Raw genomic sequence first — 24,109 nt, forward strand, 5'->3', positions numbered from 1 at the left:
CTGTTGGCACCCCTACCCATACCTGTTCTAGACTAGTGTGTAATGTTGTTTTAGGCCCATAACAAAAATAAAATAAAATCTGACTGACCCGTAATTCAAGTGAGCCATACCAATGGAAAAATTAGGAGAGATACAACAACCATTACTATTTACAGGCCTATCTTCCAACCATTAGACACTTAAGCTTGGGGTCCAATCATCAGGCCCGTTGGTTAATCAAGTGGGCCACATGAAGGAAAACAATTTAGAGGGTAAGCATGCCCAGTATACTATTTCCAATTGTGTGATCTAATTAAAACACATGTACGGTTGATGTTTGATGCCATAGGCATGATGCTCTGGGTGGATCTAACATCAAAACCAACTGGGTTCCTGGAAGTCTGATTGCATTTTGTCCCTTTGTGAATAGAAATTGGCCCAGGCAGGGGCTCCATGGGGCCTGACATGACATATGGGTTTTCTTCAAACCGTTCATTCATTTGTTCAAACTATTTTAATATATGAGCCCAAAAATAAGGCAGATCCAAGACTCAAGTGGGACACACCACAGGAAGCTGCTGTGCTAATGATGATCCATGTTGAAACCTTCCAAAGGCCTCGCGGTTGGATATCAAATAACCATCACAATGGGCCATAAGGACTCGCGGTTGGCTCGCTATTTATCATGAGATCATTTTCCCCCAATCACTACCAAGAAACTAGTGTGTTCGACTTGGGCCACTATGGTCCGATTACCTGAACCGTTTATTATCATAAATAAGTCATTCACACATGGTCATATTCAACAACGATCCTAACCGTTGATATCTGGAACTAAACAAAGTCATTTAAAATCTGCTTTGATTATTCTATGGCCTGCATAACATAGAGTTCATCACACGGTCCCGATCTTCAGATCACTTAGCGTGTAGGGCTCAATGGGCTACAACTCATGCTAGTGTGTGGGCCGCCTCAATTGGCTACAACTCATGCAGCCTCTTGAACCACCACAGAGATAAAATACGTATCCGAATAAAGGTATCGTTTGGCACATTATATTCGAGAGCATCGGAGACAATTGGATGTAAATGCACCTTTTTCTCTATGCGGTCCCAACTATAAATGAAGGTCAATGGAAGTAATAATGCTAAATGAAAAGTTACATTTTAGCATGTATTGTCGTTGCTACTAATTCACGGTACATATGGCATATTGCATATTGATATATTCCAAAATAATTTATTTATCAGTTACATTCCGAAAATCACACTAATAAAATGATTTGAGCCATCTAAATGTTAGTCATTTAAATAGACAGTTAAAAATCATTGGCAAGTCATTAATTCATTCGTGATCAGAGGTGTACATGAGTCGAACCGAGTTGAGCTACTCGGCTCGGCCACTAGCTTACCTCAGCTTAAACTCAGCTCGGTCCTCGAGGCTAACTGGCCAACTTGGCTCCGTTCGGCAAGCAGCTCGGGCCCGTTCGAGCTGAGTTCAAGTCAAGATCAAACATGTGCAACATTTTCACAAATACAGGGAATGCGCTTTCAATTTCCTACTGTATGTAAAACAGCATCAGCTGTTTATATTTTTTTCATCAAATACCTTGTAGGCAACATCAAAATCAAGAGAAAAATGATATATTTTTCATATACATACCTTCCTTGCCACGGTGGCCCACCAAATAAGTGGTCCTAATCACATGTGCTACTGCAATGTGGACAGTTCAATTGTGCGTTAGAAATCAGGGCCACAAACTGGGCCCAATAAACTGACGGTCATGATGGCTGCTCCACTTCACAATGGACTTGGTTTTATCTACAAAACAAGGTGGCCCATCATGGTCAAAGGGCTGTTACTGGCCTGGGTGGGGCCTGGCTAATGTCTTTCAAAGCCTGGCCCATACAGTAAAACCTAGGTCCGCGCCATACCGGGCCTGTGACATGCCAAAACAAACAGGCCTCAATCCGCTCTGACCTGGAGCCCATCCACCCACTTTCCTGCAAGATTTGGCTGTTCATTAGGTGGGCTCCATCATCATGCATGACATGTGATAAAATTGCCATTGAAATCCATGCTTGGGATCTGCATATTGGCAGATTTGGTTTGGACATAATCCTGCTACATGTCATGCACAGAGATGGCCCTTCCGTATCATGTCCGTCTCTCATTTTGGTCAACGTGAGCGTAGCCGGGCTTTTTGAGCTAGGCCCATCGAAGGCCTACTGACATGACCCATTCAACTCCTAGCTCGGCCCATTACTGTCTGAGCTTAATGCGGTTCAAGAACCATCCAAATAGGGTGATTGAACGTCTACCACAAAAAACAACAGTGATTGAACGTCTACTCTACCGTTAAAAACTACCTAATGCCCGCTGGCCCCAAGAAGTTTTAAATGGTGGGCGTTCAATCATCACTATTTCATGTTGTGTGCTTTAACTGAGATTTGGATCTGTCTTATTTTTGGGTTCAAGCCCTAAAATGATCTGGAAAAATGGATGGACAGCGTGGATAAAACACATACATCATGGTGTGCCCGCAGAAATTTTTGAGCACCGACCAACACTAACTCCGGTACTGGAGGGTACGGAACCCTCGTCCTACTGATCAAAACCTCATGTAGCCCAAACCATGTAAAATCATAAAGTCACCCGGCCCACATGAATTTTGGGGTGTTCATTCATACTGGCGAGATTCATTTTATGAGTGCATTGGATGGCATTTGTGAAATATTTTGGGCCCCACAAACAATCTGGAAGCTCTTTGATGGTGGAATTTCCATCCCAATGTTACTTGTGTGTGGCCCACCCAAGTTCTCTATCATCATAATTTCTAGTGTCCAAGAGAACATGATGGACTGATTAGATGTCATGCACACGTCCTGGTGAGTTCCAGACACCTCTATTTCTTTGTAATCATCATCAGACAAGGCTTAGTTCTTTTATTTCTCACCATGTTTAGAGTGTGGTATCATGGATTCATCTATTATTGGGGCACATATTATCAGCAACTGAAATTTTCTTATCTCTTGAGAGTGTGGTCTCTTTACTGATTGAATCTTGACATTTTCTTGTTCCAGGTGCCATTTACCAAATTTATATATTAGAATGGAATACGTGCAGACACACAGTTTTAAACTTGCTGGACAGGTGAAATTCATGGTTCTTGACATCATGCGGTTATGATTTTATAACGGTAACAGATTAATAAATTTGTTTAGTTAATTCACTGTTCACTTATTTTGTGGACTATGGTCCTTCTACAAGTTGATGTGGAAGCTGAAAAGCTCTTCTTTTTTTTCTTTGTTTCTCATGAAAATGGTGGTTCTAGTATGAGAATTTTAGGCGGGAGGTTTTCTTGTAGTGTTGAAATTATTTCTCATTCGACTTTTACTTATGTGTTTGTGTTGGTTTTCATGTTGAATTTCATGTGGTAATTATTGGCTTTTGGGTTATGTTGGTTTTGGTATATCAGGTTTGACAGTGTGAAGAGGGTAAGAGATTTTGAGAGTGGAAGAAAGGATGGAAAGGAGAGATTTACTGTTTTGGGAATGAACTTTGGTTTTGGTATGAATGGAAAGCTCCAATGAAAACCTTCTTCTGTCGTAAACTTTGAAGGTCACTTGGGTTCTCTTATTTATTTATTTTTTTCTAGCTCCCTTCACGCATTAACTGTTTGCTAGGATTGTCTTGACACAGGTTTAATAATAAATTATATATTATATGCTTGTTCAGATTTGCTGGAAATATAAAGCGCAGAAATGATGTGACGATAGCTACAGTGTGCACATCCCCCACTACAAGAAAACTATCCTTTGCCGGCGGTCAAAACCGCCGGTAAAGGCCCAGAATACAGCCGGTAAAGCCTCGGTCGGTAAAGGCTTTACCGGCGGTCAGGACCTTTATTGACAGTTGTGCTGGACGCCGCTAAATTATCAGTTTTTGCTACACTACCAGAATATATGTCAAAAGCTACCTATAAAATCCGTAGCTGAAGATAACTATCCCACAGTACGACCGTAGCCATTCGGATCTAGCTCTTTAAAACTTGTTACGGTTTAAATCCGTAGCTATAGAGATCACGGCCACCTAAAACCCATAGCAATAGAGAAAATCTTTCTTATCAAAAAGTATTAAAAAAAAAGGAAAAAAGAAAAAAAGAAAAAGAAAAGAAAAGGTGACCCACATGTATCCTAGTTTTTTTTTTTAATTATACACCAATCTAAGCAGCTAACATACCTTGGTTAATGTCAATGATCTCCTCATTGCCAATGATTGCCATTGTTTCCAAGGGACTGGTTTCTTCTGTCGATCTTTGGTGAGCTGTGTAGCTGCCATTGAGGTTCACTCTACTTGCCTTCAAACAGGTTGAAAGAGATTCTCTACCTTGTAGAGTGTTAACTGGCTTGCAGCGGGTGAGAAATTGCGGGTATGCCTCCACCTTGTAGACAACTCAGAATTTGGAGTTCTTGTTGAGCTTCCTTGGGAGTTCACGTTATACACATTAGTTGATGAAATGGATCTCTTATTAGGAGAAGACCAGTCCGAGTCTACGGAACAAAAATCCGCTGAACTCTCAGCATTATTATTTGATAATTCCAGTTCATTGATTTTTCCTACAACAAATCAAAGGTAAAATGAGAATTGGTTGATGCCAATTCAGATCCAGCAAAATTTAGATAAAACCAAACAATAATTTAATCAAAACCAATTGAGAAATATTATGCATTCATCTGGCTGCAAGCAAGATCCAATCGAACTTGCTCTGCTTAAATGAAACAACTAAAACAAGCTCAAATCGTTTGACCTAGAAAAGGTTCAGTTTCATAGTCTGCTGGACTACCAAAGAAAGATGTTTGAGTGGAACAAATGGACCAACTTATTTTCAATTAGAACCAGCATCACCATCATCAAGGTTTACTACTCAAGGAGGCCTGCTACTCTGCTTAGGGTGAATCAGAATCCAAGTGGCCAATTCAAAAAACCAGCATCACCATGAAGGCCACATCTCGGATTGGCGACCGCCTAATGATTGGTCATGATTGATTTTTGGGCCACGTCATCTTAAGAGCAGATCCCATCTATGAAAATGAAAAGTATTGCTTGCTAATAATAGATACAACATTTCCAAATAACTTCATGCACAACATAAATAGGAACACAGATGGAAAGTTACAAAATAATAATAATAATAATAAGGAAAGCAATATCTGCGAGTACAATACTTCGATTGGAAACAAAAGCTGAAATAATGAAAAAGTGCCCTGGCCAACAAAACAATGTACTAAAATCTCATCCCATCTCTTCATGGTTAGGCACCCATTGGAAAATCCAAACAAGCCTGTTGTACTATTTTCAAAATGAGGGCAGTCATCAACTGTATTGCCCACATTGTACACAATTTAGTCTTGCAATGACCCACCAGGATTTATTCTCATTGGATTGAAAGCTTAAATTTCAACATAAATCAAGATGTTAGAAGTTAAGAACTAATGAATGACCCTTGCATTACTCATCATGTACAATTTTCTTCTTTCGACAATTGAGCCTAAATCAAAGCTTATTTAGCAATCTGCCAAGAAAAAGTACCAGAAAATTAAGCACAGTAACTTGCCTCACAGACCCACCAACCAACCAAAAAACAGGATAGTCGTTTGATTGGACAAAATATCAGCAACCAATTAAGCTAAGAAATTAATTACCCAAGTTATTGGAACAGAAAAATACTAGTGAATGGTCAAACAAATCAGGATATAACTGAAAGGATTTGAAAAAATGGATGGACAGCATGGATGAAACAAATACATCATGATGGATCCACATATAAATGAATTGACTAAGTACTTGTAAGTAAAAAAGTTACTTATAACTAATCATAAACAAAACTTATCTGAAATAAGTTACTTATCTACTGCTGTAAATTGAAAAAGTAACTTATTTGACGATATCCAAACAGGGCCTTAATCATAAATTCATACTTGTCAAATAGAAAAATAAAATTAGTGGAATAGATTTGAAGTGTGTAAGAGAAGTTGTATTCATTAAGTATATGCAGATACAACTATCTGCATATCCTGTCTTTTATCGAAATTCCTTTCAAGGCAACATAGGTCAGATATGGTTGCCTGAACCTAAATCTCTGCTTTGTTAGTGTCTTCTATTGTGGAATGATCCGATTTAAAAACTTTAACAAAATCTAATGTGTTAGCAAACTTTGGGATCATCATACAATTCTGATCATTCCTCTAATACATGTGGTGCTCCATGCTTGTCACAATGTCCAACCTATAGACCAGATTTTGTTAACCTTGCATATGCTTTAAGTCGGAGTAAGCTACAGTTGCAACTTAAACTATCAGTTGGTATCCAGATCAGTGGATGCATGTATCCATCCTGATTTACTTGGGTATGAATCCAGATTTCTGGACCAATTAATTATTGGGTCAGGTTTGGGTCCACATGCAATTCTGTCTAGAATCTAAGGTGTTTTTAAAAATAAAAAATAAAAAATTTAATTACATTCAATATTTAAAAGCGATAAAAAGGCATTTTCTACTATGCACCTGACCATGATTCTTAGACCTGAACCCCATTCTGAACTCTAAATCATGCTTAAAATAGACCTGATAGGACCTGATGGAGTTACTCAAATCAGATCAGATTTGGATTGTGTACCTCATGTGTGTTAACATCCGGATATGGGAACACCAGTAACTGACCTGAACCTGATAGTGACAGCCCTAGCTGCCACTAACAGCTCCTGGCCCAAGTTTGGCCTAGGTCTGGCCTGAGGCCAGCTAGCATTGGTATCAAGCTAGAGTTTCGAGTTGAATGTGCCTAAGCAGGCCTTACTAATCAGTCCAGCCTAGAAGATTAACAATTTGTAAGCCAAGTATTTGGCTGGTGAGACTGGCCTGGCCTGAGCATGATTCTTAGGGGGTGTTTGGCGCATGGTATTGGGAAGGATTAGGTGGGATGGGTTCAAAAAGTGTAATTATTACATGTGTAAGGGATTGTCCCCTGTTACCAAGTGGGCTCCACCTGTTAGATGGGCTACAAGTTGTCACTGCTCCTCATCAAATGACTTCCACCAAAGGTTGCTACTCTCATTTGTTAGCAGTTACAGAGGCATAAACTGTGTGCATAGATTTTTTATGTGGGTTAGGGATGGATTGGTTTGTTGCATGGAAGGGAAAAAAAGTTTGGATTTGAGATGGGTTTTCTGAAAAGAAAAAAGTTGTACACATTGTTACTTGCTTCATGATTATCATTTCATTGTGGTTATATTATAGTCGATTCATGAACTGTTGTTCAATTTAATAATCTTTCTATGCATCCAGGTTGGATATGATATGCAAAAAAAACACTTGGCTCATACACTACCTTTATTTCTTCTGTGAAGATTCCACAATAAGCAATCGGGGCAACCATCAACCATCAACCCACGTGCCACTCCTGCTTCAAATTAGGCTATGAGCACTCGCTGTTGCTCCCTCTCCTGCTTCCTAGATGTTCACATACTTGCTAACTTCTAGAAGTGAACCTTTCGTATAGAATGAACTCCAACTAATGAAGCAATAAATTTCCCCACAAAATCAGCAAAAAAAAAAAAAAAAAAAAAAAAGAAGAAGAAGAAGAAGAAAAAAAAGAAAAGGAAAAGAGATTAAAATATGGAATTGAGAACACCATCCAAAGTGTTGATATATGATGGGAGCCATCATGGATGTACCACATCTCCTAGATTGGAAGATCTAGTCCAATTGATGGCCAACAAATGGACATTTAAGAAAGAAAATATAGCAATGGTCCACATTCAACCCAAAAGGCCAAAGACTCAATGGCTAGAATCTTCCTTTCTGGGGCATTTTTGGTTTGTGGCCACCATTCATATCTACAGTTTCAATCATTGAACCATGGTCCCAACTTTTACAAACTGAAAACCCCAATGCATCATAGAAACTAGGAGCAATGCCAGGACTGTAATCATTCATAAATATAATTGTTTTCATCTTTTGACATTAAAAAGCACACAAAAAATACCAAATCCCTTCAAGAAAATTGAATTGTGCCCACCTTTGTAACACCAACAGAAGGACCTCAGCTGATCGACTACCTTGGACTATATCAACTGCTACATTTGAAATTGGGCTTGTCCATAGATGTTGCAACACATCCCTCACTTGAATCCTTCCAAATTCAACATCTACAACCACAATAAGTGCATTTTTCATTTATGGCATGCACTTACTATTTGCGCCCAAACACAATAGCGATAGTTCTCTAAAATTCCAACTAACCTAATGATGCATTCGGACCCAAAGTTTATTCATCTCTGGGAAGTTTTGAAGTACAAATTCCATAACATCATTAACAGTGTTAGCATCCCTGTCGGAAGACAATGAACAGGGTATAGAGCATTTTATCAGCGATCTATAAAAAGATATCATTCATTTTAAAAGATTTCTACACCATATATCACATAAGAACCTTAGATCTGACAAGAAATCAAGGAAAATCAAAGTAGAAGGGCAGAAAACGCAGACATCGAAGAAAAAAGATCATTCAAAGTTCAGACACATTGCCTAAGCAACCCTACCTGAGGAAATGCCGCTGAAACAGAAAATAAAATGTGGATCAGTGAGTGAGATGGCAAAGAACCATACAAAAGTAAGAGGAAATAAAATGTGCAACAATAAGACAAAGGGATACTATGAAACTCAATCTATTCCAAGGATTTAGTTGGATTGGATGGCATCTCTAGAGCATTTGATTCCTTTCCAGCTCTCTCCACAGGGGTCACCACCGACAAAATTTCATCCAGTGAGTTGGGGTGGGAAGTTCAGGGAGATGTTGTGCCATCCTTTCTTATAGTGTACATATAAATAGGGATACTCCAAATTCCCTATTTAAGAATGAAATCAGAGCTTCTTAAAGGATTTCATCTTAAGCAATTTGAATATAGTTGGAAGTGGATGGGCAGCAAATTCCATATTTTTCTAAGGTAAAAAGTATTTAAATAGACTAGTTTGCAACATCAGGTTGGTGATCAGCTGTTGATTAGTTACCTAAACGGTTCTGCAGCAACTATTATACTACCAACCATTTAAAGTTGTCAGGAAAAAGAAAAAGAAAGAAAGAAAGAAGAAACCAGCAAGGTGGGAAACCAGAGGGTAATGGAGAGTTTGTGCAGTTCTAAAATTGGATCTGCAATGGAGATTCTTCATTCAGTTTGTAAATTAAAGAATCCAAGTTCCACAGTTAGTTGTGAGGGATGCAAAGATGTAGCTCTCTCTCTAGAAAGCACTTATGACCGTATCTTGGAGCAAGGCTACTCTAATGGCCATGCTAAAACAAATACATCTTTCAACTCTACAATGCAATCTGAACATGATTTGCTCATTGATACCCTACTTCTGCATGTTAGGATGGCACTCACTGTGTTTGTATTCTCTCATATAGTTATTAAAAAAAATAATAATAAGCAAACACTCACAGTCAGAATTGCTTTTCCAGTGTTGTCAAGCTTCAGTCCTGGACCTTTCATATCAGTTTCAAGGAAAAAATGTTTTCATTTTACCGCTTCTGTCATTGCAATGTCTCTTAGTTCCTGCATGTTTTCCATGGTAATGTTGTCATTGTATTTCAACTTTGCCATCTAATGGCAACAGGAATAGAAGTTGAATGCCTATAGAGTAACTATTCAAATGGACTTTGCAGATTGTGAGCTGAGTTGAGATTGTAACTATTCAAATGGACATTCTGACCACTTACAAGGAGAAATAAAAATGGCTGACAGAGTGCATTGTGCCCTTCTTGCTAAACTCGACAGTCTTTCTTTTCTCTGGTAGGTATGAGACAGTTAAGAATATATGAACAGTAGATGCTTTGTGATCAATTAACTCAAGTCTGAGACTTATGTTACATAATCACAGCAGTAATGCTGCTAGGCCCACTACACCTAGTAGACATCTGAATTCTCCACACAAATCTACTAAATTTAGCCAGTGAAGAAGCTACTTGTAGCCTACCCTGTGAATTATCGCCAATTTATCCAACTGGTTTGACATTCCATGTTCTAGGAGTTCCATTTGGCTCCTATACAAATCCTAAAAATTTAGCAGAACTCAAGCCTCTTTGGGAAAAGTGTATGTCCCTAATAATTAGATGCATTACGATAGATATGATCTTTCTCGGAACTCTCTTCACTCGTCTCTCACAACATTCTTAGAAATCCATCTCCATGTATATACTAGCATATAGTGGGGTTCACAAGGCAACCCATTATCAACAGTGACATATTGCCTTTAACTAAAGCAATTTCTTCCTTCCAACATTTAGTTGAAAGATCAACAAGTTGAGTATAGATTGGTTCTGGAGCAATTTGCTTCCACCACATACTCAAAAAATGGCTGTGAATGGTCCAAACAAAGGACATCATTGATTCACTATGATACTAAGACACCATCAAAATCACTGTTCAGATAAGAAATATCTACTCACGATGACAGACAGTCAAGCTCCTCTGCAGTGATAAACCAGCAAGGTGCTGATGCACGGCCCTTTTTCTCCTGCAGATAAAACAAATCAATGTGTGAAAAATAACAATGATACTTTCATCAGCCTAAATCAGAAATTTAAAATTTAAAATATTAATGTACCAAATATATCAAAGGTTTCGGCTGAAAAATGGGGGGAAAAGAAGAAGAAGAATGCAACGCAATTCAACAGACAATTCAAGAGCAAAACCAATGGCAGAAAGCAATTTAGTGGCCAAATCGGATTTACAACAGAACAATCAGATTCAAACAATCCATGGCGAACAAATCAAAATGGCATCAGATGAAATGCACTTTGAATTCTCAAATTACAGAAATAAACAGTGAAATATCAAGCAAAACAAAATCAGAATTTTCGCAAATCGAAATCGAATTCTGATACTAACCAATATGGTCTCTTTACTTTAAGCACCCATATGTCTACCAATTAGGCCCACTGGATACGCATAATCCTCCAATCTCATGGGCCACCGATCCAAACAATGCAGTCTATTTGATCAATGATGGCCCACCAACTTCAACATCTTATATAATGCATAACCAAATGTATGCTACAAGCTCATGGACTAAGATATCAGCATCTTCATGCAAATAGACCTCTGATACGTGACTGTCTTCTCTTAGACAACACCTCTATACTAATCCACAATTAGGGAATCGACACTACAAATCCCTAATTAGGGATTCGAAACTCAAAAATTCCCAATACACAAATCATTGCATAATGTTACTTGAAGGATTAAAAAATGCTAAAAAAATGCCCAAATTGATATGAATAGATAAGGAGAGAGAGAGAGAGAGAGAGAGAGAGAGAGAAAGAGAGAGAGAGAGAGAGAGAGAGAGAGACCCGATGTTGTAGCAGAATACTCCTTGATGTGCGGTAGATCGAGCGGAGAGAGAGAGACCTAATGTTGCAGGAGAGGGCCGAGGAGAGAGAGAGAGAGAGAGAGAGAGAGAGAGAGAGAGAGAGAGAGAGAGAGGACTAGGGTTTTGAGAGTGAGAGAGATAGGGATACAGAGAGTGAGAGGGAGAGGGAGTGGGAGGGTGAGAGAGCGAGCAGAGAGGGAAACAGAGAGGGAGAGGGAGAGCGCGCGAGAGGGAGACGGCTGGAGATGGAGAAGGAGAGGCAGAGAGAGGCAGCGGCAGATAGAGGGAGCATCAGAGAGAGGGAGGGAGATGAAGAGCGAGCGGAGAGGGACCGGCGGAGAGAGAGAGAGCCGCAGACAGGAATTAGGTTAGGTTTGCTTTTTTTTCGTTTTATACATAGGACCCTGCCGGCAGCCGTTAAAACAGGCTGCCGGCAAAGGGTTGGCCCATCAGTCGGCCAAGGCCATTTTTCTTGTAGTGCCCATTATTTCAAAACTAGTTGTGCTTCATAGAATTTCTTAATTGTTCTAGCCAAAGCATTCTATTTTTTCATACGACATTTTTTGCTATGTTGATTTGTGTTGGCATTCAACCTAAAAGGCAAGATGTTATACGTTTGCTAAACGGAAGTCCTTATTTGATGGCTCCAGCGGTATCTCTTTCCCCCGCTTCATCTTACAGTCTTATATAGTTATCCCTTTATACAGGCCTCTCACTATTAGTTTTACACCTGTCAATGAAAAAAGTTCTTTAAAGTTACTTTGAAATCCTGTGTTTATCTGTCTAATGGCCTCTACAGCTTAGTATTAATGTGGATCTTGTTTTTTTATATTCTAATGCACCAACCAAACTCATTTGTGCCTCTGAATATGCATCTCTGTTTTTCATGTTGTGGATTGGATTTGTGTTTCTTTTGGATTTTTATTTATTTATATTTTTTGAGATGGCTGGATTCTGCTTCACAATTGTTTTCTTTCTTTATGGTTTGATTTTTTTTTTTTAGTACTTTTTTCTTCTCTTTCTTTCTTTGGGGTGTGCGCGCCTTTTGTATTTTGGGATCGAATAATCAGTTCATATATGTTTGATTTTATACTAATCAATTAATTATCATTATTATTTTTAAAATTTATGACAAACGCCGTCAATGAATGGCTGTCGTACTTGACCGTCGGAAACGCTGACGGCTAAAACCATTGAAAACCGATGGTTTTGGCCGTCGGAAACACCGATGGCCAAAACCGTCTTCCGATGGCCGACGGTTTTAGCCGTCGAAGGCGGACGCACCCTTTTTGGATGGACCCTCCGACGGCTTTTAGCCATCAGGGAAGGTCATCGCTGATGGCTAGCGGTCAGCGTTGCCTTGTTTTTTGGTAGTGGTTCCACAAGTTAATTAGTTTAGCTTGAGTAAATATAAATGCTGTGTATAATTTTTGAGTGCCAGTTCATCAAGCATCCCATGCTTCCCTTTCTACTCTTTTATAAGAGAGTCATCATTTAATAAGTTATGGAAATTTCTTCTCCACCTTTTGTTGATCTCATCATCCTTATTATCTAGGTCCCTACTACTCTATTCATTTTTGCTAGCTTGAAGATACTTTCTCTTGTAAAGATCCTCATATGCCTTGAGTTTAGCTTAATCACTTTCTACTCTTAGTTTTTCTTTTTGGCATTTCTATATTCTTAGTCTTTTTCAGTCCTTGAAACATGATTGTTTCTCACTGATGGGCTTGTGAACCTCATCATTCCACCAACTTTCCTTATAAGAATGGTTTTTCCCTCTTAAAACTAAAATGGCCGTTTTTTGAGTCCGACTACCTGAATCAAAATCCTGCCATTGGTCGCTAAAATGTGGACCAAACCTGGTTCTGACTTGGATCAGGTCCCATCTACTCAGTCATTTGTTCAATCCAATCTGTTTGCAGCTCTAGCCTCTGTCAGTTTTGGTACAATACCATTATTCCACTATTTCCACTCCTGCCGTGCTCCTGGCCTCTTGCAATCATGGTAAGGAAGCGGCTTTGAATATTCTTTTTGACCCAAATAGAATGGTATTCTTATGTTTCAAGTGAAGATTCATCTCTAAATATGTGAATCATGCCCAAGTGTGGTCCTACTTGCATAGATATCTCAGGTTAACTCCATTATAAGTTTTGTATACGCATATATGGTATTTCTGGCTTGCCTCTCTCGTTAACTTCTATCGTCTTGATTCTTTAATTTGCCAATTTTAATATTATGATGGTTGACAAGAATGCTAACTTGATTTTAAGCCTTTCTTTAAAAAAAAAATAAAAATGTTGAAGATATTCGTAGGAGAGATTGAAGGGATCAATTATGACACACTTGCCAACTGGCACACTAGTGTGGGATCTGCTAGGAGCCTTCTGATCCCCCCTCATCAGTTGCCCAAGTGTAAGTGGAGTATGGGCTGTTTATTTGCTTTTTAATCTCCCATCAGATGAGTTCATTGGCCTGATTTATGGGCCAGGGCATGATCACGGTTTGATGATTAGCACAGTTCTCACACAAGTGTGCCCAGTTGGCATTTGTCCCCTTGATTCACCACTTCACAGCTCTCTCCTCACGAATCAGTGCTGCATTTCTCTTTTGTTCTTTACATTCCATTATTTTATATTGGATACTCAATGGATCTGTCATCTCAGTGTTTTTACTATTGATTTTCATTTGCTTTCTCCTGCAATGGATGGCATTGATCAGGTGCAGCCCATGGCCAAATATTGGTCGGGTGGAGAGGTGTTTTTTTATATTTGAAGATGAGGAGAGTGTAGAGTGTAGAGGGTGAAGGCAAGGCAAGACTTGTGAGCTTATGCTGAAGAAGTGAAGGGAAAAGTTGCCTTGGGCTGGAAAAGGGGGGAAAAGAGAAGCCAGTAAAAGAGAGTTAATGCACATGGATGAAAGCACAGCATTGCATCATTTTAGAAACTTGGTTTCTGTAGTTGAATGTCGTCACTTGGGTGAGAAAATTTGAAATTGAAACTGCCCATGTTTACTTCTTATCTGTAACCTTCTGTTGTGAATGAAGTGATTGAATATTGAGTTTTGGGGAAAAGGAAATGGGGATTGTATATGCTAACATTATTCCATGAAGAATGCAATACTGTTTTTCTGTTCCATGGTTTACTACATAGGAGCTTAACTGTCAACATTGCTTTGTACAGCCCACAGCTCAGTTGCTCTCAATTGGTCTTGAGTGGTCCATGAATCCTGGCATCGGCTACTGTAATAGGTTATGACAGACTGCCAGGTCACGTTGTCAATGGACTGATGCCTTCTATCTCAATCTTGGCGATGCCTTCCATTTATGACAACTCCTAGGGCTACCTCAATCTTGGATATGCTTCCCTCCCTCCCTATGCTTTCCATCTCAAATGACACCTAACTGTCCAATTTGTGGCCCTCTCAATAGATGGTGGCAATAGGGAAGTTATAATGGTCAAAATGTAAAAGGTCCATTTAAGTTGGTTTTTATGTTGTGAGCCATTCATTGCAGGACCATGGATGGATGGTTGGTCTGAATTCATTGATAGTCTCATTGCAGTAGTGACAATGCTTGGCCATCTCATCCTCTACTCCTCACATTTGGCCAGTTTTAAAAGAAACACAGATAGTTATTTTATTTTTAATTCCTTGTTAATCCAAGAGGCATGGGAATATTATAATGAGAGTGCATTGTGGAATCAATCGGTTGTATATCTTCATTATGAAAACTGGAATTAATGAATTAAATAATTATCATTGCCATTATCTTAAGCACTATCACAACTAATTGGGGAGATAGAAATAGGCGTTGCTTCGAAAACGAATCAGAATTGGAAGGCTGGGTCCATCTCAAGGCAATGTTTTTGGTGATTGAAAGGGCTTTTGGCTCGTGTCTTGATGGCCCGCTTGGACTTGTAATTTTATTTTCCTTTTTGTATTTTTTGTTGTTCTTTTGGCACAGTTTTTCAATTAAATCTTCATCCATTAAAAAGAAAAAGGAAAAAAAAAGTAGAAAAAAATGGAGTCAGCTAAACCAATTTTCTTTTGCTATTTTCATCTCATTATGGATCCGTCCTTAGATAAACTAGTAGTCCTCATTCTTTTTTACTAACTCCACCCACATCCTTTTGAGACCTATACTTCCTTCCCCTCGCACTTCCGAGTATCTTTTAAAATTGAGGCTTTTGTTTTGTTTTTTTTTATTTTTATTTTTTATTTTTGTAAGGTCTATTCGTCCAACAGTGCTTGTAGAACAAACTCAGTCTACCAGGGTTGCATATGGGCCTACTTTGGTATGTATGCTATCAACCTATGTAGAAGGGTTGCCCACCATGAAGAATTCAGTCTGATCTAACCTTCAGGTGGGTACCGTATGAAGTTGGAGGCATTTGGATGGTTCCCAATTGCTTTCTATTATGGCTAACCTAACAATTAGATAGGCATGAGCATTCCATCATTATGGTGGGATCTATTTAATGTGCGGGTTTGATGGGCTCCACACAGGTATAAGCAGGTGGGCTCAGATTCAGTAGTGACCCTTTCAGAATAGAGGTCGGTACTGGTTGGTGCTCTGTGGGCCCCACCATGATGTGTCTTATTTATGTTGTTCATCTATTTTGGCAGCTCATTTTAGGTATGAGCACAACAGCTCATTTTAAGATATGAGCAAAAAAATAAGGCAGATGGAAATCTCAGGTGGACCACAGCATAGGACTGTGAATGCTTAAGGAAAGACCAATTTGTAGTTACGGTCTAGGCTTAATCACGAAATTCGGGCCTGATCATCAAATGGGCCAGGCGTGGATTTGGAACCCTGGATTTGAAATCCTCTTGTTGTGTTTGACACCCTGGATTCAAAATCAACTTTAATCCAAAAGTAGTTATCCACGGTGTATTTACAGGGGTTTGAATTTAATTGCTAAATCAACTTTAATATTTCTAATTAGTGAACCTATGTAATATTTGACACAATGGTTGTAATAAGCCCGCTGAAATATATTCTTTGCCTGAAAATGATGAAATTCAAAGTCTCGGATGGGCGAAAAGTACAAGATCATGTCCGAGTAACTAACCAACGATTTTTAACCGTTGATTTACATGGACAATGTTTGGATGGCGCTGATCATCGTATTAAAGTAATTATAGTGATGCAATTGATAATCTAATTATTTTGGGATATCATTAGTGGGTTATGTGTCCAATAGAGTAATAGCCTAGTGACACACATGGCACACATGCAACTATTGGAAGGATTTTGATGTAATCCAAGCTTTCAATGACCCCTGCATCTGTATATGACCTCTTGAACCAAGATGTAAGTTGTTGTATGTGTACGAAATAAATGGATGTATATGGATCCATTTTGCCAGATCATTTTATGTTATGGACCCAAAAATGAAGTAGATACAAATCTCAAATGGACTACACCATAAGAAGCTGTGGTCAGTAAACTCCCACCGTTAAAAACTTCTTAAAGTCTAGTTGCCATCTAACCTTTTCTGATAAGGTTGTTCGGAAACTTTTGTGGCCCATAAAAAAATATTTATAATGATCTTCCACCACTGTTTATTGTGGTGTGATCTACCTGAAATTTGTATACGGTTCATCTTTGGCCCATGCTATAAAATGATTTGGCGTAACAGATGACACAATATATAGATTAAGGTGGGCCCCAAGGTCTGGGTCTCAACCACAACGTAAGCTGCATCAGTTGCTTCTTCGTGGAAGAAATAAAAAGGCAATCAACATCGGAAAAACGTCTTTTGATTTACATATTATTACAACTAAATCCATTTAACAAAAAAAAAAAAACAAGAAAGAAAGAAAGAAAAAAGAAGAAGAAAAGAAACAGGAAAAAAAAAAAAAAAAGGAAAAGAAAGAAAACATTAAAGAAAAAGGAAAAAAAGAAAAGAAAAAAGTAGAGTAGTTACACAGAACATCAACAAAATTCCTTGAAACAAGCAAGTGAAAAGCTGTTCGTCGATTTCATCTTCTTGGACCCAGATCACCGTAATGCCTTTCATACAATGATATCGGGGATGTGGGCAATCTTGTCCCGATCTTCTCCTCCTTCTCCGTAGCGCTCTTCTAAGAGTGGACAGATCCATATCATTAATTGTTGAAGCATGATAGGGTGTTGAAGATTGCTGGGCAACTCCTTCAGCTTTGGACATCTATCTATTCGTAATTTCAGGAGTGATGGCATAACATCTCCATCTCCAATCAATTCCCACTCCTCCCAGTTTGACATGTTTCCGAAGATGAGGGTCTCGAGCTTTGGGAATGACACGACACCACCACTTCCATCATTATTATCATCCCCACTAAACTCACCACCCACCTTTCTCACCTCTTCCATTCCCAAAATACGAAGGTATTTAAGGGAAGGTAGTTTCCCAAGACTTGGCAATTGTTTACATTTGTCACAGAACCAGAGTTCCACCTTCACTAGATTGGAGAACACTGAATCCTCTATCCACATGGGAAGCTTCCAACCTCTGTATCCCTTTATTGTCAACTCTTTCAAGTTTGTGTGGGGCTGCAGGATTTCAAGCACGTCCTCCATTCTTTTCACCTCATCATCATCCAACGCTTCATCACCTCTGTATTCATAGGATAGAGCATAAAGCTTCTGCTTCTTATACACTTCTGCCTCCCTTGCTTCGTCCCTGCTCAATTTTTCCAACCCAGTGATTTGGAGTCTTCCTTGAAGATGAAGATGAAGATGATTCATCAGTTGTTTCACTTCTCCCCATTTACATCCTTCAATGCCACCCTCCACAATCAACTTTGTTAACGTCCGAAGGCTACTTAGGCTCCCTATGCCCTGCGGTATGTACTTCAGCTCGTCAGTGTATTCTAAATCTAGATGTCGCAGGTTAATCATTTTTGTCAGCCCTATAGGCAGTTTTTTTAGCTGCACACACCCATTGAGTATCAAGGTCTGTAAATTTCCACAATTACTCAACCCCTCCGGCAACTTCTCTATACCTGTGTGAGATAAATTAAGATATCTCAACTGCTTCAATTTTCCTACTGTTTGGGGCAATTTCTTAATGCCAGTGCATTTCAAGTCCAATGCCCTTAGGCGTCTGAAATGATGAAATAAATTGTTTGGCACCCTAGCCCCGAAGATTGTTGAGACACATAGCAACGTCCGCAACTTGTTAGCCTTATACAAGGTTGCCCCAATGGAAGCCACTTCATCACCATCTTTATCACTGTCAATTAAAAGAGAATGGCGGAGATTGCTTAGGTTCAGCGAGGCTTGCTTTCTGATATCTAACAGTGAACAGTCACTACCTGCAACAGATTGCGCAAGGTCATGAACTAAATCATGCATCTTGCACTTGACTATGTACCTGTAATCGTCCAGTTCTGCATCTTGAAGCAACGAGCGTCTTAGTAAATCATCAAAATATAGACCGCCAATTTCTTCCATATCTCTACTTCTGTCAGAGCGGATGAAACCTTGTGCCACCCAAAACGTCACTGCCACATCCTTCTTTATACGCCAATCTTTCGGGAAGATGGACAAATAAGCAAAGCATTGCTTCAAAGCAGGAGGCAAGTCATGGTAGCTGAGTAACAAAGCTGGTAAAACGCCTTGTAAGACATCATGTGAATTCCATATGTCACTTTCCAAGACAAGCTCCCACTCCCTTCTGGTCCTTCTCGAGCACATGGCACTCCCTATTGTCTTTGCAGCGAGAGGCAGCCCTCCACACTTCTTTACGATTTCCCTTCCAATATCTTCCAACTCCGAATGCTCTTCTGCACTCCGATGCTCAAGCGCCCTGTGCCAGAATACTAGCCAGCAATCGTCATGAGATAAGACTGCCAGTTTACATATGTGAGCCCTTCCCATCGCTAATGCAACCTTTTCATTACGAGTAGTTATGACGATTCGACTCCCTGATGCACCAGCTTGGAAGGGAAGTTTCAGTTTGTCCCACTTCTCACTATCTTCACTCCAAATGTCATCAAGCACAATCAAGAATCTTTTTCCATGCAACATTTCACGGAGGCGAAGTTGCAATTGATCCAAGTTTAAGTTTTCACCCTTAAACTCAGGGTCTGCAGATTTTATAATTGATTCTGTAATCTGTTTCACATCAAAATTTTCTGAAACACACACCCACATTTTCATGTGGAAATGCCTCTGGACCCTCTCATCATTGTAGGTGAGCTGAGCAATGGTGGTCTTACCCACACCCCCCATTCCAATGACAGAAATGACAAAAGGCACCTGATTTACCCCTTCGCTACTCTCCCCCAGTAACAAGTCTACGACTCTATTTTTGTCATCTTCTCTGCCGACAACTGACGGTTGGTCGAGTAGGGAGCCAGTCTCTCGCTCTCTGATCTCAGCCTGCCTCACTTCACTATCCACCCTCTCCCTCTCTCCACTATCTACTCTAAGACCCAATTGGCTCTTCTCTTTTTCAATATCATCTAATCTACCCCTGACCTCCTTTATCCGACTCCCAATTTTGTGGCGTAACAGGACATGATTGAAGCAGGTAACAGGCAAAAGGAAGCTAATTACCTTCTTCTTGCTGAAACAGGACCCATCACTTTCATCAGGTGCTTGTGATCTATGAGCATCTGTCATCCACTCATCTAGTATGTCATCCACATCATAGGCCAGGTCTTTGACATTCTCTAACCAGATCTTCACGGCTTCATCCTTCACTCGCCAAGTTTCAGCGTCTTTAAGTACAGCTTGGATCAAGGTGAACGTACGGGAAAGCTTTTTGATATCGTCAGTGACACCCATCAGCAAAGCTATCTCATCTTGGAGGATGATGTTCAACTTATCTACTGCAGTCGAAATCAGTGAATAAGCCATGTTTTTTCTCTTTCTTTCTCCTTCTGGTATGGATGGATGGATGGAATTGGGAAGAAGGGAGGAATTTGATGTGTGAGGGAACTCCGGATAGCTTAGAAATATGCAATGGTAAGGACTTTCATGAATCAGAGAGAGAGAGAGAGAGAGAGAGAGAGAGAGAGAGAGAGAGAAGAGGAGAGAATGGTGAGATATGAATAGAAGAGGAGCATAGCAATGGATAAGATGTGTTGGTTGCATTTGAAAAATATGAAATAGTTTGGGTGATGATGACTCAACAGACCAACGTCTTCTGTGTTAGCAAATAATGGGCCCCACATATTAGAATTAGAATCAACGGTTGGGCCTCTTTGTACAATTCAATCGATCAGCCCGGCGTTTGGGTTAGGTCTGGAAGGCATGCTATGGGATACCAAAGGAAAGATCAGACAGTTCCAGGCATCCAATCAGTACATTATAAAATGGGCGGTCTAGATTGTTCGCAGAGAAATAATTCTAGTCAACAATCAGAGCCATCTATTTGGTAGACCCTCATGGATTGCTCGTTTGGCACCATGGATTTGGCGGGATTTCAATTTCCATGGTTGTTTGGCACCATTAAGTAACAGGGGGTTTCAAATCCCCTCAAAGAGGGGTTTCAAATGAGTGGTACGAGCTTGGATTACATCTAATGTCCAACAGGGGTTGCATGTGTAATTTGTTTGTCGCTAGATTATTAAACTATTGGGTACATGACCCACTAATGATGTCCCAAAATAATTAGATTATCAATTGCATCACTATAATTACTTTAATATGATGATCAGCTTCAACCAAACATTGTCCATTTAAATAAATGGTTTAAAATAATTGGTTAGTCACTTGGACATGATCTTATACTTGTGGCTCATCTGAGACTTCGAATTTCATCATTATCGGGTAAAATAAATATTTCAGCGGGCTTATTACAACCATTGTGTCAAACATTACATACGTTTATTAATTAAAGATATTAAGTTGATTTAGTAATTAAATTCAAACTCGGTGTAAATATACCATGCATGCACAACTACTTTTGGATTAAAGTTTGATTCTCAAGTCAAGGTGCCAAACAGAGTAGGAGGATTTCAAGTCCAGGGGGTTCTAAATCCAGGCTTGTAAAGCACTCCTTTTATCAGGACATCCAATCCATTACATCTACTGCTTAGAAAACAAACAGCTGTATAAGAGGAGGAAAACTATAGGGTGCTTCAACCATCCACCCAGTGTCAATTTTAATAGTGGCCCTAAAGAACTATATTCCAAACCTAGTTAATGGTCCAGATTGAGTGATTGGAATCTCTGTATAATTTGATTCGGACGAGTACACTCCCATGCGACAGGGATTACGGTATGCTCCCAATGGGTATATGATGTTACAGAGGGACGCAGATTACCTGCAAAGAAGCTGGGTCAGGACACGGACGCACCCCGTGGGACCCACACGGTAGTGCGACGCGGATGCACCCGTAGGACCCACACGGTAGTGCGACGCGGATTGCGTGCGAACCTACAGGAGACGCGGATTGAGTACTCCCTGCATCAGGACGTAGCTGGAGACGATAGGGGCTTTGTGGCATTCATTTATTTTATTAGATCATTTTCAGGCATGATTCCCAAAAAAGAGAGATCGAAAGCTCGACTGAACTATACCATATAAAGCCTCTACTGTTGAAAACTTTCTAAGGCCCACCATGATGTTTATTTTCCCTTCAATTTGTTCACTAGGTCAAATAGACATGGAGAAAGGGAAAATATAAATATCACCGATCCAAAGCTTCTTTGGCACCCAAGAATTTTGCAACGGTAATTAAGCTTTCAATCCAAAATGTTCCTGTAGTGTGGTCCAATTGAGCTTATATCTGCCTCCCATTTGGGTTCATGCCCTAAAATGATCTTTCAAAATGGATGCACGGCATGGATAGAATATATACATAATGTTGGGCCCCACAGAGCCCCTGAAAGTACGGTCCGTCCGTCCCTCGACACACCATTGATGCCTTCCTGAGTCCTCCGTGTTGTTTCTTTGCTCCTAAGGTAACAAAAACGCAAGTGGATGGAAAACAATAATATGTGCTTTGTCCAAAACTTCTGTGGGCCTTAAAGAAGTTTTCAGCAATAGCCGTTTAATCTCCCCTGTTTTCTATGGTGTGGTCCACTTGAGCTTTGGATCACTTTATTTTTGGGTTCATGTCCTGAAATGATCTGAAAAAACAGATGGACGTTATGGATAAAACATATACATCAAGGAGGGCCCCACAAAGTGGGTATTCCTTGGGCACAAGTCCCTATGAGATTAAACAAGTGATTACAGCATTCAATCTAGAGTTATTTTGAACTGAATAATCAAAAAAATCCAACGGTCTGCAGTAGCAAACCATGGGCCCCACAAGTTAGAACCAACAGTCAGGTTATTTGTACAATACAATCGATCAGCCGGGGATTTGGGTTAGTTCTGAAATACAAAAATCAGAAAATTTCAGATGGTTAGCACAGAAATAAGTCCAATATAAAATCTAAGCCATCCCATTTGATACCATGGATCACACATTGTTTTAAAGTACTTTTTATTAGGCAATTCCATCCATTCCATCAATGGCTTAAAAAAAAAAGGGGGCTAGATAAGAGAAAAAAAACTTATGCAATGCTTAATTCATCTGCTCAGTGTCAATTTTAATAGTTACCCTTAGGGGTGTACATCAGGCCGAACCGAGTCGAACTGGGCTCAACCCAACCTGGCTCGGTCACTAGTCAAACCCAGCCCGAACCCGGCCCGGCCCGGCCTGGTCAACAAGCCAACATGTCTAGCCCGAACTCGGCCTGGTTAATAATCAGGCGAGTTCGAGTCAGTTTCGGACCTTACAGCAAGTTCATGGGAAGGGCTTTGGCAGGTAACCCGCGTCCTATTATAAGGCCCTCGATCAACAATTTAGATAGTTGAATTATAGACTCCACACAAAATTTAACTAGTGAGGACATTATAATTCCTTTTTGTATTTGGGTGATTCTAGGCTGTTCAAGTTATACGTTTCATTGTGGACGGTGCATAACTTGAAACGTGTCAAACTATCCAGGTTATCCAGTCAGTGGCTATCAAATGAATGGTTAAAATGTTTCAATCATCAAACTTAAATGGTTATGACCTTCCAATTTACTTGATTTTTGGACTCTGCTCCATCTACAAAGGGACCCACGATTTGAACAGCCTGGATTGCTGTAAATCTATGACACCTGTGAGGTGGATGAGTCACTGTCACTTCAAAGATGAGCGGTGAACTATCCTAGAAGTCAAGAGAGAGATTGAGAGAGAGAGAGGGAGAGATGAGAGGGAAGAGAGAGAGATTGAGAGAGTAGAGAGTTTTAAGGTTTAGGGTCGGGCGGCGTTCTCACTTCTCTGTCTCAAATGGTTAGGGTAAGGATTTAGGAATATATATATATATATATATATATATATATATATATATATATATATATATATATTATGTATGTAAACGGCCGAGTCAGGATAGGTCGAGTCGAGTTTTGGATCGAGTCGGGCCAAGTCGAGTCAGGTTTCGGATTGAGTCGGGCCGAACTGGGACCTGTTCGAACTCAGCCCGAACTCAGTTTCGAGCTGAAGAAAATGGCCCGTCTCGGACTGAACTCCGTTCCGGGTCGGGCTGAGTCGAGCTTTTTGGGGGCCGAGTCGAGCGAGTTAACCGGGCTAGCCCGATTCGTGTACAACCCTAGTTACCCTTAAAAAATTATGTTCCAAATCTTACAATGGTTCAGATTGATCGCTTGGAGTCTCCAAATATCCCAATTACATGATAATCATGAACATTTCATGATGCATAAT

General features: G+C 39.8%; 2 protein-coding genes across 6 annotated transcripts in view; one reads left to right on the forward strand and one right to left on the reverse strand.

The window, feature by feature from the left end:
- LOC131250753 (uncharacterized) overlaps positions 1 to 14,539 on the forward strand; it is a 74,495-nt gene extending 59,956 nt beyond the window's left edge. For all 5 annotated transcript variants that reach the window (XR_009173429.1, XR_009173430.1, XR_009173431.1 and 2 more), the window contains exon 7: positions 14,124 to 14,539. The gene's annotated coding sequence lies outside the window, so the exon portion shown is untranslated. The remainder of the gene's footprint in view (positions 1 to 14,123) is intronic.
- A 2,737-nt stretch (positions 14,540 to 17,276) lies between these two features.
- The window catches only part of LOC131250748 (putative disease resistance protein RGA3), a 53,905-nt gene continuing 47,072 nt past the window's right edge, over positions 17,277 to 24,109 (reverse strand). Inside the window, exon 2 of the mRNA XM_058251035.1 lies at positions 17,277 to 18,839. Coding sequence (XP_058107018.1) covers positions 17,425 to 18,839 — 1,415 coding nt within the window. The 3' untranslated portion in view covers positions 17,277 to 17,424. The remainder of the gene's footprint in view (positions 18,840 to 24,109) is intronic.

This window comes from Magnolia sinica, chromosome 7 (assembly GCF_029962835.1).
Source record: "Magnolia sinica isolate HGM2019 chromosome 7, MsV1, whole genome shotgun sequence".
NCBI classification, from domain to species: Eukaryota; Viridiplantae; Streptophyta; class Magnoliopsida; order Magnoliales; family Magnoliaceae; genus Magnolia; species Magnolia sinica.